The sequence below is a fragment of the Oncorhynchus nerka genome, linkage group LG27 (assembly GCF_034236695.1).
Source record: "Oncorhynchus nerka isolate Pitt River linkage group LG27, Oner_Uvic_2.0, whole genome shotgun sequence".
Taxonomy (NCBI): Eukaryota; Metazoa; Chordata; class Actinopteri; order Salmoniformes; family Salmonidae; genus Oncorhynchus; species Oncorhynchus nerka.
Genome location: NC_088422.1, coordinates 81,199,469 through 81,215,581, shown reverse-complemented (window position 1 = coordinate 81,215,581; position 16,113 = coordinate 81,199,469). Strand labels below are relative to the sequence as shown.

General features: G+C 41.4%; 2 protein-coding genes and 1 pseudogene across 4 annotated transcripts in view; 1 reads left to right on the top strand and 2 right to left on the bottom strand.

Annotated features, from left to right (window-relative positions):
* Positions 1–2,022, bottom strand: part of LOC115122919 (talin-2) — a 127,619-nt gene extending 125,597 nt beyond the window's left edge. For both annotated transcript variants that reach the window (XM_065012068.1, XM_065012069.1), the window contains exon 1: positions 1,903–2,022. The gene's annotated coding sequence lies outside the window, so the exon portion shown is untranslated. The remainder of the gene's footprint in view (positions 1–1,902) is intronic.
* A 2,922-nt stretch (positions 2,023–4,944) lies between these two features.
* On the bottom strand, positions 4,945–8,818 carry LOC115124064 (probable ATP-dependent RNA helicase DDX28). Of its 2 annotated transcripts, none has more exons than XM_065012066.1 (4): positions 7,527–8,818; positions 7,255–7,338; positions 6,426–6,617; positions 4,945–6,184 (listed from the first exon to the last, which is right to left on the bottom strand). In XM_065012066.1, the coding sequence occupies exons 1-4, from the start codon at positions 7,857–7,859 to the stop codon at positions 5,870–5,872; spliced, it is 924 nt and encodes a 307-aa protein (XP_064868138.1). In that variant the 5' UTR covers positions 7,860–8,818; the 3' UTR covers positions 4,945–5,869. The 2 variants fall into 2 exon arrangements, with proteins under 2 accessions (XP_064868138.1, XP_064868139.1); XM_065012067.1 differs by having other exon boundaries at positions 7,276–7,338.
* Positions 8,819–13,297: 4,479 nt separating this feature from the next.
* The window catches only part of LOC115112773 (nuclear factor of activated T-cells, cytoplasmic 3-like), a 113,500-nt pseudogene continuing 110,684 nt past the window's right edge, over positions 13,298–16,113 (top strand).

Here is a 16,113-nt window from a genome sequence, read left to right as displayed (position 1 = left end):
ACCTGCATTGCTTGCTGTTTGGGGTTTTAGGCTGGGTTTCTGTACAGCACTTTGAGATATCAGCTGATGTACGAAGGGCTATATAAATAAATTTGATTTGATGAAGAGAAGGGAAGGTGCCAACCCCATGTAGAGTGACATTACCTTACCCTGGCCGATCAATAGGATCAATGACTCATTTCACAGACATAACAAACCAATCCCAGTATGGTAGGTGTCCCAACAGAGCTATCGGTCAGTCTTCTCAGACATTATGTACCCAGAACATCCTCACCAGAAGGCCATATCTTTTTACTGGCACGCCAAGGACTAAACCAGGGAGTTTTCTGAACCAAGTACTTTTTGTCCATAAAACTACCCAAAAAAACCTAGCTTGCTCAGCAAACATTTCAAACATGCCCCTTTTTCTGCCACTCATAACAGTGTCAACCGTCTGCTTACCAGCTGAAACCAACCGCACTCCAAGATTCTTATAGGCTAAATGACAAGTTTGCCCAGCTTTACTAGTGGTCCTTTACAAACAGCAATAAAATAATAATGTATCAACACTGTACATGCAGTCATTTGAATAATCATTCACCACATTAAAAAAAATAAGGAACATTATTTTGTACTATTCTCAAAAGGATCGAATTGTAGTTATACCAAGCAATGGTAGGCGATATTGTGCCAAATGAATGGTGTATTGATGATATTCTGCATTTAATAGGCTACATGATCACAGTGGTACGTCAATGCGAGTCAAGGGGTGTGGCACTACCATGCGCTGCAAGAAGCCACACATATTTAAATCAAAGTAAATAGAGTCATTCGTGCATACTCCACAGCCAACAATTATCCGGACCGTTGCATATTCCTGGTTACATTGTTGCGGTTCTTATGACGAGCGACACCTTTGATATATTGTAGCGACCAGCACCCACGCTGGTGCAAAGCTCACGGACGTGGAAAACTGCTGCTGAAATACTGGACGAGTGTGGTTGGATTTAAAATTCATTCGCGTGCTTATTCGGCCAGATTCACTATGCAATGAGTGCCTCTGATATAGGGAAACAGCTTGGCACACTGTGTTGTGTTTCATATAAAACATATCAACGCATAGATACTTTAATGGCGTATCATGTATAAACGGAGATAATGCAAAGTTATAAAAGGTGTCTAGTCTAGTGGTACTCACTGATGGTAGCGGCTATCGGGTTATAATATGGCGGTTTCAAATCGCCCCCCTCCATGCAGTTACAATTGAATTGCCATGACCCCTACGCATGCACAGCCTATATTTCTAACAAGAATGTAGGCTATTTGTTACATAGGATATACTCAGTAATGTTGATTACGTTTACAAACGGTGTTATTATAAAGGGCTCAATTCGGCACTCTCATTTCACAAACAGAGCGACCCCAAAACACATGGACTTCGACTCCTGCTTCTCTTCTCACCAAATGCAATATATGTGGTCATTTAGCCGAAAAGGTACATTTGGGTCTAAACTACTTAATTTCCTGTAGTAGTATGAAAATGCAATGACGTTCATGTGAAATTCCTCAACAGCCAACATCCTCTGCAGCCTAATCTCACACCATGAAATGTGATTTGACCATAAATTCAGGAAAAGTAGGGGACACGCTCACGAATTGAATTAAGACACTGTATGCACAACAGTTCAGAGTTTACATCTCAGTAAAAACTATGCAGTAAGGATAACTCTGAAACAATACATACAATCCCATTCATTCGATAGTCAAGCAAGGTTTCTACATCGCCTTGCTCGCTGTTTTGCAACGCACTCCCATCAAATCCCTAATTAAATCAAGCATGGACAGAGAGAATGTCTCATTTCGACGTCTATTCAAGAAGCGGACTGGACATACATAATAAGCCGGCAGAAAATGCTATCCTACCTGCTAATGTTCTACTGCTTCATTGCCTGCAATCAGCCCTTCAGATGCACATATAACCAGAAGTCCTGCTCTATTGAGTAAAAACCCCTCCTCGCTGAGGAAATCTCTTAAGTGGCCAAATAATGAACAGTAGTGGTGGTTGGTGTTGAAGGGAGGGGAGGTAGCGGGGTGTTGGGGATAGCGCTGGGAGAGCGGAAACACGTCATAAAAGAGAGACCTTAAGGGGCTTTGTAGTCACTTCTGCATTGTAGACAATTATGTCCGTAGCTGTGTTCCATCTACTGTTGTAAAAAGCGATTTGAAGTCCATTAGAGGATAGGGTCTGAGAGAGACGTCGCCATGGTACCACAAGCAGGAGCATAATAGTGAAACATAATAGAAGTATATCAGTGCCCAGTTTCTAATAGCGATGGAATTTAGGCTTACGACTGTTTTAACCATGCATCTTTCCTAAAATGGCCCGAATATGTAACATGCGTTTCCCAACACCACATAGACTTACCACATCATTGCGCACATGTTAGGCTACACGTCATTAAATATATTGAGACAAATTACAGACAGTAGCCTACAAGTAGCAAAATATAACTCAATTGATTGAGCTTGAAATGTACAGCACTAGTCAAAAGTTTGGATACACTTACTCATTCAAGGGTTTTTCTTCTACATTGTAGAATAACAGTGAAGACATCAAAACTATGAAACAACAAATATGGAATCATGTAGTAACCAAAAAAGTTCTAAACAAATATATTTTAGATTCTTCAACGAAGCCACCCTTTGCATTGATGACAACTTTATACACTCTTTGCATTCTCTCAACCAGCTTCATGAGGTTAGTCACTTGGAATGCATTTCAACTAACAGGTGTGCCTTGTTAAAAGTTAATGTGTGGAATTTATTTTTATTTGAAGCATCATTTTATATGTCGCTTGTTTGTATCAATTGCAGACATTGGTAAGTTTGTATTTGTACTCAACTTTGTTCTGAAGTTATCAGCAGAGAGATAGGGATGAACCTGTGATTCTATGTTTAGTGGATATTTTCTGTGTACACACTTAGCCCCCCCAGTCTACTATAGAGGAGGAACGCTGTGTAGCCAAACTTGGCCCTTGTTTTCAGGGCAGAGTGTAGTAGAGGAAAGAACTTGGCACTCGCTGTCAGGGCAGATGAATTTGAAATTAAGACAAACCCATAAGGTGGTGTTAACCCACAGAGTGAGCTGCAGACAGAAGTATAAGGACAACATTATTCCAGGGATTCTGGTGTGAACACCCTGGAACACCTACACTCAGTTCAGACCGCCTGTTGCTAATCTTTACCCTTAGTTCTCATGTTAGGCTTTGCTTTGTCCAAATGTTTTATTTTATTTACTATACTAAATTATCTTTCAGTATAACGAAGTGCATTGATAAGCACCTTGTAATTACTAATCGAGTACAAGCCTGCTCCTAATATAGTAATAAAATAATGTGTTGAACAAAAATATACACGCAACATGCAACAATTTCAATTATTTTACTGAGTTACAGTTGAAATAAAGTCCATTTAAATAAATAAATTAGCCCATAATCTATGTATTTCACATGACTGGGCAGGGGCGCACAGGCCCAACCACCCACTTGGGAGCCAGGACCAGCCAATCAGAATGAGTTTTTCCCCACAAAAGGGCTTTATTACAGACAGAAATACTCCTGTTTCACCAGCTGTCCGGGTGGCTGGTCTCAGACGATCCCGCAGATGAAGCTGGATGTGGAGGTCCTGGGCTGGTGTGGTTACACGTGGTCTACGGTTGTGGAGGTCCTGGGCTGGTGTGATTACACGTGGTCTGTGGTTGTGGAGGTCCTGGGCTGGTATGATTACACGTGGTCTGTGGTTGTGGAGGTCCTGGGCTGGTGTGATTACATGTGGTCTGTGGTTGTGGAGGTCCTGGGCTGGTGTGGTTACACGTGGTCTACGGTTGTGGAGGTCCTGGGCTGGTGTGATTACACGTGGTCTGTGGTTGTGGAGGTCCTGGGCTGGTGTGATTACACGTGGTCTGTGGTTGTGGAGACCCTGGGCTGGTGTGATTACACGTGGTCTGTGGTTGTGGAGGTCCTGGGCTGGTGTGATTACACGTGGTCTGTGGTTGTGGAGGTCCTGGGCTGGTGTGATTACACGTGGTCTGTGGTTGTGGAGGTCCTGGGCTGGTGTGATTACACGTGGTCTACGGATGTGGAGGTCCTGGGCTGGTATGATTACACGTGGTCTGTGGTTGTGGAGGTCCTGGGCTGGTGTGATTACACGTGGTCTGTGGTTGTGGAGGTCCTGGGCTGGTGTGATTACACGTGGTCTGTGGTTGTGGAGGTCCTGGGCTGGTGTGGTTACACGTGGTCTACGGTTGTGGAGGTCCTGGGCTGGTGTGATTACACGTGGTCTGTGGTTGTGGAGGTCCTGGGCTGGTGTGATTACACGTGGTCTGTGGTTGTGGAGGTCCTGGGCTGGTGTGATTACACGTGGTCTGTGGATGTGGAGGTCCTGGGCTGGTGTGGTTACACGTGGTCTACGATTGTGAGGCCAGTTGGACGTACAGCCAAATTCTCTAAAATTACGTTGGAGGTGGCTTATGGTAAGAAATTAACATTCAACTTGCTGGCAACAGCTCTGGTGGACATTCCTGCAGTCAGCATGCCAATTGCATGCTCCCTCAAAACTTCTGGCATTGTGTTGTGTGAAAAAACAGCACATTTTAGAGTGGCTTTTTACTGTCCCCAGCAAACAGATTTGTGCACACAATTTGAGAGAAATACGCTTTTTGTGTATATGGAACATTTCATTTCAGATCATGAAACATGGGACAAACACTTTACATGTTGCATTTATATTTTTGTTCAGTGTAGTCCTCCTGTAAGAACTCGTAAAGAGCTCAAGTCTCACTCAGTCTGGATGTGTACAGCACAAGGATGTCTACAGGTATATGTTTATGGTACATCAACCTAGTGACGTTATATTTGGCAATTAAAGCAAACTCAATAAGTGAGAAAATATAGAGAAACCAGCATATTTAGAAACCAGATTTCACAGAGATTTATTTTCACTCCGACACATTTTCATGTTCAAACATCTTGCTTCCTCTAAAACAAGTAACCGCAGGCATCAATGGGATAGACTTCAAGGTTAGGGCCTGAATCCAACTTGACTGTAGATTCATGGACATTTCTACATATGGAGGTTTTAATGTCGTGCTTCTGTATTACACACAAAAGCAGAAACAGAGTGAAGACCACTTTCCAAAACGTAATATTCTAATGTGGGTCTACCTGTGGTTAGTGAGAAGAGATTAGCACCGTTGTCTCAGTGGCACCCTACCAGATACATGAAGGGTTATATGAGTTACTCTTTCTTTTAAGGAAATGATTTTCAATTCTGGAAGGAAAAGGAAAATCGGTATTCCATACTTGTTCTAAATGTTTTTTTTAGATGATTTAACCTATGTTTTACCAAAACAAGTTAGTATGGCTGAGTTAAATTCCATAAAAGAAGGGCTTGCCGCATGTGGATGAGCATTAAAATAAGGCTATATTCGGCCATAGCCCTTCTCTGGTTATTGTATGACTGCTGTATGACATGTCAAATAAAGTAAATACTGCCACCCTGTGATTACCCGTGAGAAGTGCAAACATGTGCCGCACACCTGCTGCTTGTAAAGAGGGCATGATTTTTGTACATTACCAAAGACACTTCCTCTTTGGAATGACATGCGGTAACTATCTGGGTTAAAAAGAGAAGTCAAGATCATAGTTCCAGTCTCAAACATGATATGGCATCTAAAAAGGTCAAATTAAAAGACGATAATGCCTGTGTTGGAGACAAAGGATTCAGTCTCACACAGCTGGTTTGGGCTATCCTGGATACAATCATTTTACTGAACAAATTAATCAAACAAGTTAGTTCTGCTTTGGTAATATCCTTATTTGTGGCAGACCCACTAGTAGAGCAACCCCTCTTCTTCCTCCTCCTCTTCGGCTGCTTTGGGCTCAGGCTTCCTGATGGAGGATTCCATCCCAGGCAGACTTGTCCTCCTCCGGGCAGCCGTCTCAATCATCTGCACCAGCTCCACGTCCCAGGGTTGGGTGACGAAGCTGAGCACCTCCCCATCCTCCACACTCCCTACCCGGCCCACCCGTCCAGCCCGGTGGATGTAGTCCGTGTGGGATTCTGGGAAGTTGTAATTGAACACCAGACAGACCCTCTGGGTGTCCAGTCCACGGGAAGCGATGTCGGTACAGATCAGCACGTCTACCTATAGGGATATAATGTGAAACATAGCCTATAACGTGTATGTTATTAATAACATGTTAGCTATGTGTTTTGTTATGATCTGTGGTCAATGTGTTATTGTTACTGGGTGTCTTTTTAAAGTGTTTCTTTATTGTGTGACATGGAGCTTGTCACACAATATGGACATGGATATTGTCACATGGAGTTTGATAAGGAATTTGAAACTGAATAAGCAGACAAAGTATTTTCTCGTCTCATATCACCTGTCCCTTCTGGAAGGAGTGGAAGATTCCAGCCCGGAGGGAGGCAGGCATCTCCCCCTGCAGTCGGACGTGTCTCAGCCCCATGTCCTCCAGGGAGTAGCCCAGCCAGTTGACTGTAGAAGCCCGGTTACAGAACACCAACACCCCAGCCTTGTCCTGCTCTGCCGCCTTCAGCTTGTCAGCTCCCCTCACCTGACCATGGAATAATATAGATTTGTTATATATAGTATACTATAAATTATATTCTATCATTTATACTTTACTAATTTAATACTATAAATGATATAGTAATTTATAGTATTAAATTAGTCAAGTATAAATTACTAATGTAATTCATAGTATTCTGTCAAACTATTTTCTTTTTAAAGTTAAATCGCATGATTTGCTATGATGAATCGTGATTAATTCCAAATTCAGAATTTGCTCAATTTGAGCTATAATAGATTTTTAGACAAAAAGCATTATGGAATATTGACATCTTGATTTTGTCCAATGTAACGGTAAGCAAAATCTGATAAATTGATGAACTCTATCTTTAACCTCAATGTCAACTTGATTTGATATCGCATTGTTGTTTTTAGCTGTATAGATGTATTTTTAATGCCTTCAGACAATGTGAATAATCACGATTTTAAAAAAGTGTGCACTAAAATGACAAAAAGTTAACTCCAGGTAACTGATCAACTTTGACAGCTGTACTATAAATATCTAAGTACTAGTACATGGTTTTTATATATGCCCCATAGACACTTTACAATATTGAAGAACACCAAAGAAACAAAGCACTAATATCAAACCAATGAAAACAAGAAAAAAAAGTGGGGAATACTTTCAGGAAGGTCTGTTTTACATGTGACATGAGGAAGTGAAGATTCTTGCTCTTGATGGTCACCATGCTGCCCAGGTCCGTCACCTATAAGAACAAGTCAGTCTCATTTTAATGTGCATTTTTCCATGGGTCTCAACACATTTTACATAACGAGGCAGGAATATGCACTGCTTTTGACCAGAGTCCTATGTGGTAGTGCACTATAGTATAGGGAGTAGGGTGAATAGGGAGTTTGGGACGCAACCAATATAGGAAAAAGTAATGATAATGACCTGACTGAGAACCTCTCCGACCCCACCGGGGAACGTGGCCCCCACCACCACCAGCTGGGCCTTGCGGGTGGGGCCGGGGCCCCGGGTCTCTGAGGGGTCGGGTGCCACGCGGGTCTGGGCCAGGATGCTCTCCAGCATGCCAGAGAAGCTGGGATCAAACATGGTGTCTGCCTCATCCACCACCATGAAGCTCAGCTCCCCCAGGTCTAGATAGCGTCTCCGCAGGGCCTTGACGAGGGCCCCAGGTGTGGCCACCAACACATCCGGGGGACCCTTGGTGAAGGCCAGCTTGATGTTGCCCACACCTCTCCCACCTCCCACTGTCTTCACCATCAGCCTGAATGGGCCACACAGGCTCCTAGCCACAGCTGAGACCTGGTCAGCAAGTTCTCTAGAGGGGACAATGATAACAGAGCGAGTGCTGGGTGTGGTCTCTATAGACTCGGAATCTGCTGCTTTCTCAGCCTGTAGTTTGTGAATGACAGGCAACAGGTAGCTCAGGGTTTTGCCGCTGCCTGTCTCAGCTGTGCACAGGATGTTATAGCCTTTCAGGAGCTTGGGGATGGTTTGTAGTTGAACAGTTGTAGGGCGAGTTATGTTGTCCTTGCCCAAAGCCTCCACTAAGTCCGGGCAGAGGTGAAGGTTGTGAAATGTAATAGGTTTACTCTTCTCTTTGAGTTTGTCACCCTCCTCATCCTGGATTTCAGTGACAACGGGTGGAGTACGCTGAGTGTTGTTAACCGTGAAGTAGTCACCAAATGATTTGTTGTGTTTCCATCCTTTGGAGGAGAGATGGGGCTGCTCAAATTTCCCAAGTGTGTAGCCTGCGGACTGATTCAGTTCTGGGTTCTTGCTTTTGATTAGGAGCTTGCCAGCCTAGATGGTGTTGACTTTGTTCTTGCCTCTCACTTGATTCACATTTTCTACCTGCTCCTGCATGTGTCTGGGAATGTGAATGACCACAGGCTGTGCTGTGGTTGACATGGGATGGACACCACAGGCTGAACTGATTGTACCATGAATACATGCTAATGCTCTGAAATGACCCGAGGACGAGTAGTTGTGTTTTGATATCGACGTAAACAACACTGAGTAGCCGACCTTCACAGACTGCATTCTGATGGTAAGTTAGCTAGGAGGAATCAGCTGGTGCACGTCTTCACCAACAAATAGACAATATCGTTTCTGTTGTATTTCATTATAGTGTATAATTTATCAAATGCTTCCGTGAAATACGTTTTTACCGGACTGTATATTCCGTTCAATTTCAAACATTTAATTGCACATGCGTCGGTGGCGAATAATGATGACGTCGATCTGTCGCAAGAGATGACGCCGTCCTTATAGAAAAGAACGGGTTGCCCAGATAGAAATCTAATATATGGTAATGAAACCGCACGGAGCAGGTCTCGATCCCTCGACCTTCTAGCCCAAGGTCCGGCGCGCTATCGACTGTGCCGCAAAAACATGCTCGTGCGGCAGAATCGATTTCCGCTCTTATAAACCCAGGGTCGTTACAATATATAATGGACATTTCAACAACAACAAAAAATGCTCTCCAGATGTTGTTTTTATGACATTTTGCTGTTTAGAAAGATAGACGTAATGTACATTATCGAACGTTTTTAATAGTACGTGTCGGCTACCGGTGTGGTACTCGAATGGAACAGGGTACAATGTGTGGGCCAACTTCCATCCACAGTGGGATCAGTCTTATATTTCTGTGTTGTGTTAATGTATTATTGCACTTGAGTACAACTTGAGTTTGGCTGTGTGGATTGGAGACAGACAGCCACGTCATTATTGTGTTTCAATACTGGGTTAATTGTTCAATTCAATTATGCATGTATCTGTCTTAAAACCATTTTGATATTGATCCTTACTAGTATCGTTAAACTTTGCTGTGTATGTATGTGTGGTAGACTAGTTTGATGAACTTCTATCCGTGCTCTGCCATGATGATACATGTACTAAATCATTATTGTAGACTATTGTACTGAAGAGCCACTGACAACTTGTGGACCTTTTTTGGCATTCTAAATCCCCAGCCCATACCTGTTTGAACTATTTTATAATCATTTATATTCAAATCGATATTTAGTTATAACCTTATGGTGACTTCCAGGACCAGTGCCCATTCAGGTCTTCTTTGACACCGCTGACCTAAAAGATCATACTTCATAAAATAGAATAGACTTGTACATTTATACACTAAAAAACAAACAAGAAAGTCATACATGTATTGAACTTCTCTCCAACCTAGATCAATGCCAATGTGATGGTACAACCCACACGATGAGCTCATAGCTCTATTCACGCTGGACCTGATGACGAGGATTGCCTCTGATGATTTCTGTGGTTCAGTAATTACTGATCTGTCACCAGTATTGATCCCTCAACAGGCACAGTTCCCATGCTCTGAATGAACCGGTTGTCTGATTGATTTTCTGAAGCGTCAGAACATCACACATACGCTGCCAGTAATAGAGTGTCTGACTGTGTCACGTGTTGACTGTTGGTTCAAGCATTGGGCAACACCCTGACATTGCTATCCAGAACAGTACTGGTGGCAAAAATAGGAAAAATAGAAGAGCTTTGACAGTATTAGAGAGAACTACGGGAAAGAAGTGAGCAGTGAGGAGAGGAGAATAATGTTGGGTCTTGGTTGATTTTGTTGTTGTTCTTTCAGTAAACAGTGGAGGGCAGCCTACATCAAGGATGAAAACCAGTAAGTCAAACCTGTAAACCACAAAACCTGTCGTATGCTCCACTCGATGTCTATCCTGTGTATGCATTTTACACTCTTCTTCATAATGTTTGTGCCAATTTCTCAGCCAATTTTTCCAGTATACGTTTGCATTATTTCATAGTTAAATAAAGGTTCAATTTAAATGTAAAAAATTATGAATATGCTACATGGTGTCTACATGTACCTATTTTCACTTAGGTGTTCAGTCAAAATGGTTTTTACTGTTATACTCAGTTCAGTTATGTACCAATATGAAATAGATACATTCCTGCCATTTGCTTTCTTGTGGTTCTGTATTTTAATACAACCAAGCAGGCCTAAAGAAAATCCTTTAGAATTCAGATAAAATACATCTGAAATAATCCTATCTTCTCCATATTTAGAAAGTTAGAAATAGGCCTCATTCCTCATCAAGTGAGGAATTCAGACAGATTCTTGTGCAATATAATATTAACAGTCAATATTTAACCCATATTATGGCTCATGTCAGTCAAGGTGATGCATTGAAGTTGTGCAGTCTGTGTACTATGCTGTGCAGAAGCACAAGCCTCAATCCTTGAAAGAGAGCGTCACATACCTCTCTCACACACAGGACAAGTGAGGGGGTAGAGGGTTTATTTTTTCCCTCACTACTTTCTTTACGAGAACTTAATATCGTTAACCACATCCACACCCTCCCACACAATTTGTGTGCACTGTGTTCTTTATCTTCTCCCTTTAAAGGTCATCTGAGAAGATAAGAGGCACACGGTAGTGGGTCTGGAGACATGCTCTTACAGCAGTAGTGTTATAATGCCTTGGGGTCATGACGATCATATACATTACATACCCATGCATTCTGCATTGTACTCATACAGATGTCAATAAAACAAATGATAACCTACCATACAAAAGAGAATGCATACAAATCCTACTGAGTCAGTGTTTACCGTGTTGGACAGGTTGTGAGGTAGACAAGAGCTAAATCTGTTATTTACTTTTGAAATCTTATTAGAATATTTTTTGAATATGGTTTATTAAAACTGAACTTTCAAAATAACTTTCGTGAAATAACATCAGGGAACTTCAAGGTTAGTAAATTATGTTATTTCTCTATTTTGGCCGCAAAACATCTTTGTACATAACACCCTTGTCCTATATAAATCCAATCATTTTCCCATAATATCAATATCGCAGCTATAAAATGCAGTGATTAGTTTGTTGCCTAATGTACCAAAAGAGAGGGTTATGCTTCAACACTGAATTGTCTTATGAATGAAACTGTCATTTCTAAATGAACTCAACCATGCACTGTCAAGGTAACATACCTATAGCAGTTTTATCAGTATGATCTCAAACGAGTATATTTTGTAATCGATTTCAATTTCGCCAGCTGATGGCATACAGTGAATTTCAGTGAGGTTTACATGTATTGAGTGCTTTTGCTTGGAAATTTAGACCACAGGAAATTTGATATTTTTTTCCGCATTGCTTTTGTGAACTTCAGCGTCTGTACGCCCACATGTGTCAAACAAAAACATTCTCTTGTTTTTTCTTATCTTTGCTGTATCCGTTATCTTTCACTAATATTCAATAAGAGGATTCTGTGTATGCAAGTGTTCTGTCTCAATGCACCTCAGACAGCTGCAGAAAAATTCAGGTAGGCATAGTAACAAGGTCAGAGATCTTGTTACTATTGTTGGTGTTGGTGACTGAGGGATCTAGAGGTCAAGTGTGCATCATGTTATTACGGCCCAATCAGTGATGGACTGTCGCCACAAAAATATAGTTACAATATAGTTAAGAGAGAAGATTTGAAGGTCGGCTATAATTTGGTTTAATAATGATGCACAGAATGGTTGGCAGTGATACAATTAAAGTGATTGTGAAATCTGCTCAACACGAAAGGGTCAAAAGGTTTACTTGATCTGCCCAGGCCAGAAAAACTATCCGTATAGTCTATCGGGAAGGGTTCCGCGACTGGCGGCCCATTTTTATAAATGTTGGACATAAAAGACTATAAAAACACCAGCAAATCAGCTCCACGTGATTTTAATTTTGGAAATCTGTTTCAAAGTATTCCCACGCATAATAGAGACATAATGTATATGTGATCATATAAAAATGTAAGCAAGGTTTGACATGTTTTAGTCAAGTGGTATATCTTTTTGGGCTTCTTGCGGTCAATTTGCAGTCTGAAAATTATTTGTAATTATGTTCCGGCCCCCTGACCCTCTGCTCAAGAAAAAATCGTCCCGCGGCTGAATCTAGTTGATGATCCCTGCTTTAGGGTATAGGATATATTGAACTAATCACATAAGAAATGCATTCCAGGAAAGTGTGATGGCCTACTTAGTATAAAGACAGATTTGAAACTAATGCATATGTCACAGACTTTATCATCGACATTCAGAACTATTGCATAGACCTTGGGGCAGGCAGTCTGTTGAATTCCTATAGCCCAAAAGGCAACGTGAACACAGAACATTTAGTTCATTGGAGCCAGCATGGTCCATTTAAACTGTAATTGTGTCTGGCAGAGATGTAGGCCAATAGTATATGAGAGCCTGCATACATTCAAAAATAGTGATTGAGACATTATAAATGAAAAGTCAAAAGGAAAATTACATAAAATGTGTGATGATCTCGGATAAAGTGTAATTTCATTCTGATTAAATCCGAGTAGGACAACAGTGCTGTACATCTGGATAACTTTATTATACGCTATAATAAGGTCCATGTTGAGGCAATGAGCTTCAACATGAGATTTAACTACATATCCCAGGAGCTCTTGCCAGCCTTATCCGTGTTTGTGCGTGTGTGAGATACATGTTTACTGTTAATTTCTGATTGTTTATTTAACTTTTGTTTATTATATATTTCACTTGCTTTGGCAATGTAAACATACTGTATGTTTGCCATGCCAATAAAGCCCTCTGAATGGAATTGAGACAGAGCGTGCCTGCGCTCTGTTGTGTACCAGGGTTTGCTGACGTCACTACTGGAACTGCCCTGTCACGCGCAGTTAGTAAAAGTTGGGATAGAAGGCGCTCCAGTGAGAGTCAGTTTCACCGACAACCTTGTCTGTCTTGTTGACACCAAACAGCGATAAATCAATTTAACGTTCGCAAGGACAAAATATTAGACTCGCTGTAGGACAATCACAAGTTTAACAAGCATTTTATTACCAAACCTCGCCGGGGAGAAAGAATCATTTTTGGATATCTGATCAAGGAAGAAAAACTAGTTCACGCCGCTCGCGGGTCTATTGCTCGCTACAATTTTGATTTGCTAAATTAAACAAGTTTTGTTGTTTCAGTTAACGTTAGTTCTGTAAATGTTGTGACATTTAAAATAGTATTTTGCATTAGCCGTCGTTCGTGTGACGGGTGAACCCGAGCTGTCAACCCCGATGACTACTGCAAATTGCACTGGTAATGAGGAGCTGGACTTCAGGCTGATCTTCGGAGAGGACGGCCAACAGCAGTCGCTAGGCCCCGCAGGTTAGAATTTGATCTTTGCCGCGAATACCCAGTAAACTTCTCTAGACGTAGAAGAGTGCACAGATGCGATGACATTGCAAACAACAAGAACATTGCAGAAGGGGCATTGGTTGCAACAGATTAGCTAATGTGAACAAGCTAGGGAATGTTCTGGCAGCAGAAAGTAGAATAAGTAGGCTAAACATCAACATGAGTATTTTCTATTTTTGTATGTGCAGTTACACACTGACTTTTCCACAGTTAAAATATGGGGTTTTAGGAACATGAGCCTAAACCGCAAACAAGCGCGCGACAGCAGCTGTCAAATAACGGTGTCCTCATGCTAACTAGCTCATTCCCACTAGAAGTTGCAAAACTGTACAAAATAATGTATAAATAATATATTTAAATACTGCAGCACATGCTGAAATCTGTATGTGGCTCCTAGCATAAATCATAATGTAGCTAGCTAGAAATGTATTTCAAAAGACTAGCTCGGCAGCTGAGTAGGTAAGATAGCTAGCTCACGAGAGGACACAGCTGTCAGTTATTCAGACACCTAGCTTATGCCTGCCTACAGCTCTACTTGTTTCAAACATTCGCTCCAATCAATCCATTTTATTATCGATTATGCTTCAGAAAACGAATTGAATAGCTTTGAAACAGCAATGCCATGAACTTGGCAGCATTGGGAACGTCATATTGTAAGAAACTACCATGCATGCATTCACAACTCTTCCATTTGTAATCTAACTTGTTAGTAGCGTTAGTGGTCATGCAATCGATGTTGTTGATCGTAATACTGAATAGAACTTAAAAAGTACAACAATTAGACATAAATAGCAATATAGTGAATGTAATAACATAGTTATTAGTATTACAAGCAAGCAAATATTCTCTATTTTTCTGCTTAGATATTCTAAATGACCTTCTCAGAAATGAAGAGGTTATTACATCAAGTAATATTACGCCCTTTAACTATTAATTTGTAATGCAGATAAATGTGTAAAGGTGTATGTTTAAATTAGAGTATTTGGTACGTTGATACTTTGCAGCTTGACAAAACACCATTACAACAATAAACAACACAATAAATTAAACTGAAACTACATATTTCCCAGTATACAAGACACCTCACAACCTAGTTTATACATTTTTTTGTGTGCATAATTTCTTTGGCCAATAAGTCCAAACACATCCAATAACCCTATGTCACCCTGCTGCCATTTCAATCATCTCTGCAGTTTGCGCCCAGTTTGCCGGCCACAGTGGCCCAATACAGTATTTGACTCTCACAGATAGAGGTGTGTGTGTGTGTGAGAAGGTGGGGGTTCATATCAGAATCTCAGTGTGACCAGGTGTGCAGAGAAATAACCAGATCTGTGGAAGTCTGGTGATGCATCATGCCACAATATTCTATTTGTGTTTTGTTTGTGTATTTTGGACGGTTGTTTTGGAAACAAGACTAGACAAGGGGTTTAACCATTCTGAGACAAGAGAAGACAAGCAAGCTGCCATTCATTCATTCATAACCACAGATCTGGGAGTTCCATGCTATTTCAAAAGCATCTGTCTTTCACATAGCTAGAATGCATGCTTGGATTCTGTGAAACTAAAAGAAGTACAGCTGCAAACTGTTTTAATTCAAACCCTAAATTCAGTGTAGGGTGACTGCAACTTACATTTTATCTTGAAAGCTTGATTACCGGTTTTTATTAAATAGGGTCAATATCTGCAGAGTTAGACCAAGTTAAGCCTAGCTCTGCCCTTTTCATGAAGCTCTGGCGAAACTATGAATCCAAGGCTTGGCCAGTCCTCTCTCCTCCGCAATCAATTTTTCCCTAGATTATAAAGAAGTCTAATTTGGAGACGAGTAGGGGAAAGTGGAAAAAAGTGTTTTTGGAATAAGTCAAGGAATAAAAACGCCTCTGTGCAAGTGGTTTTAATCTGGTTGGACTGTGTGCCTTGGCCCGTATGACTAGTGCCTGTTCACATTAATAACTGGAGTGTAACGCAGAGACACAGAACCAGAGTAACGGTGAGTTGAACAGTATGGCTCCAAGTTGATTTGCTCTTTCTCCTTCCTCATCAGCCCTAGCCTCACTCACACAAGTCAGGGCTCGCTAGAACAACCTGGAACACTGCTAGTATTTTTCAGTCTGACCTACTCTACTGCAGTAGGACTTACCTCTGTGTATAAACATGTGATTAAGAAGACTGCACTGTGCCAAGCTTGGCCTCTCACTCACTCACTCACTCACTCACTCACTCACTCACTCACTCACTCACTCACTCACTCACTCACTCACTCACTCACTCACTCACTCACTCACTCACTCACTCCCTCCCTCCTTCCTTCCTTCCTTCCTTCCTTCCT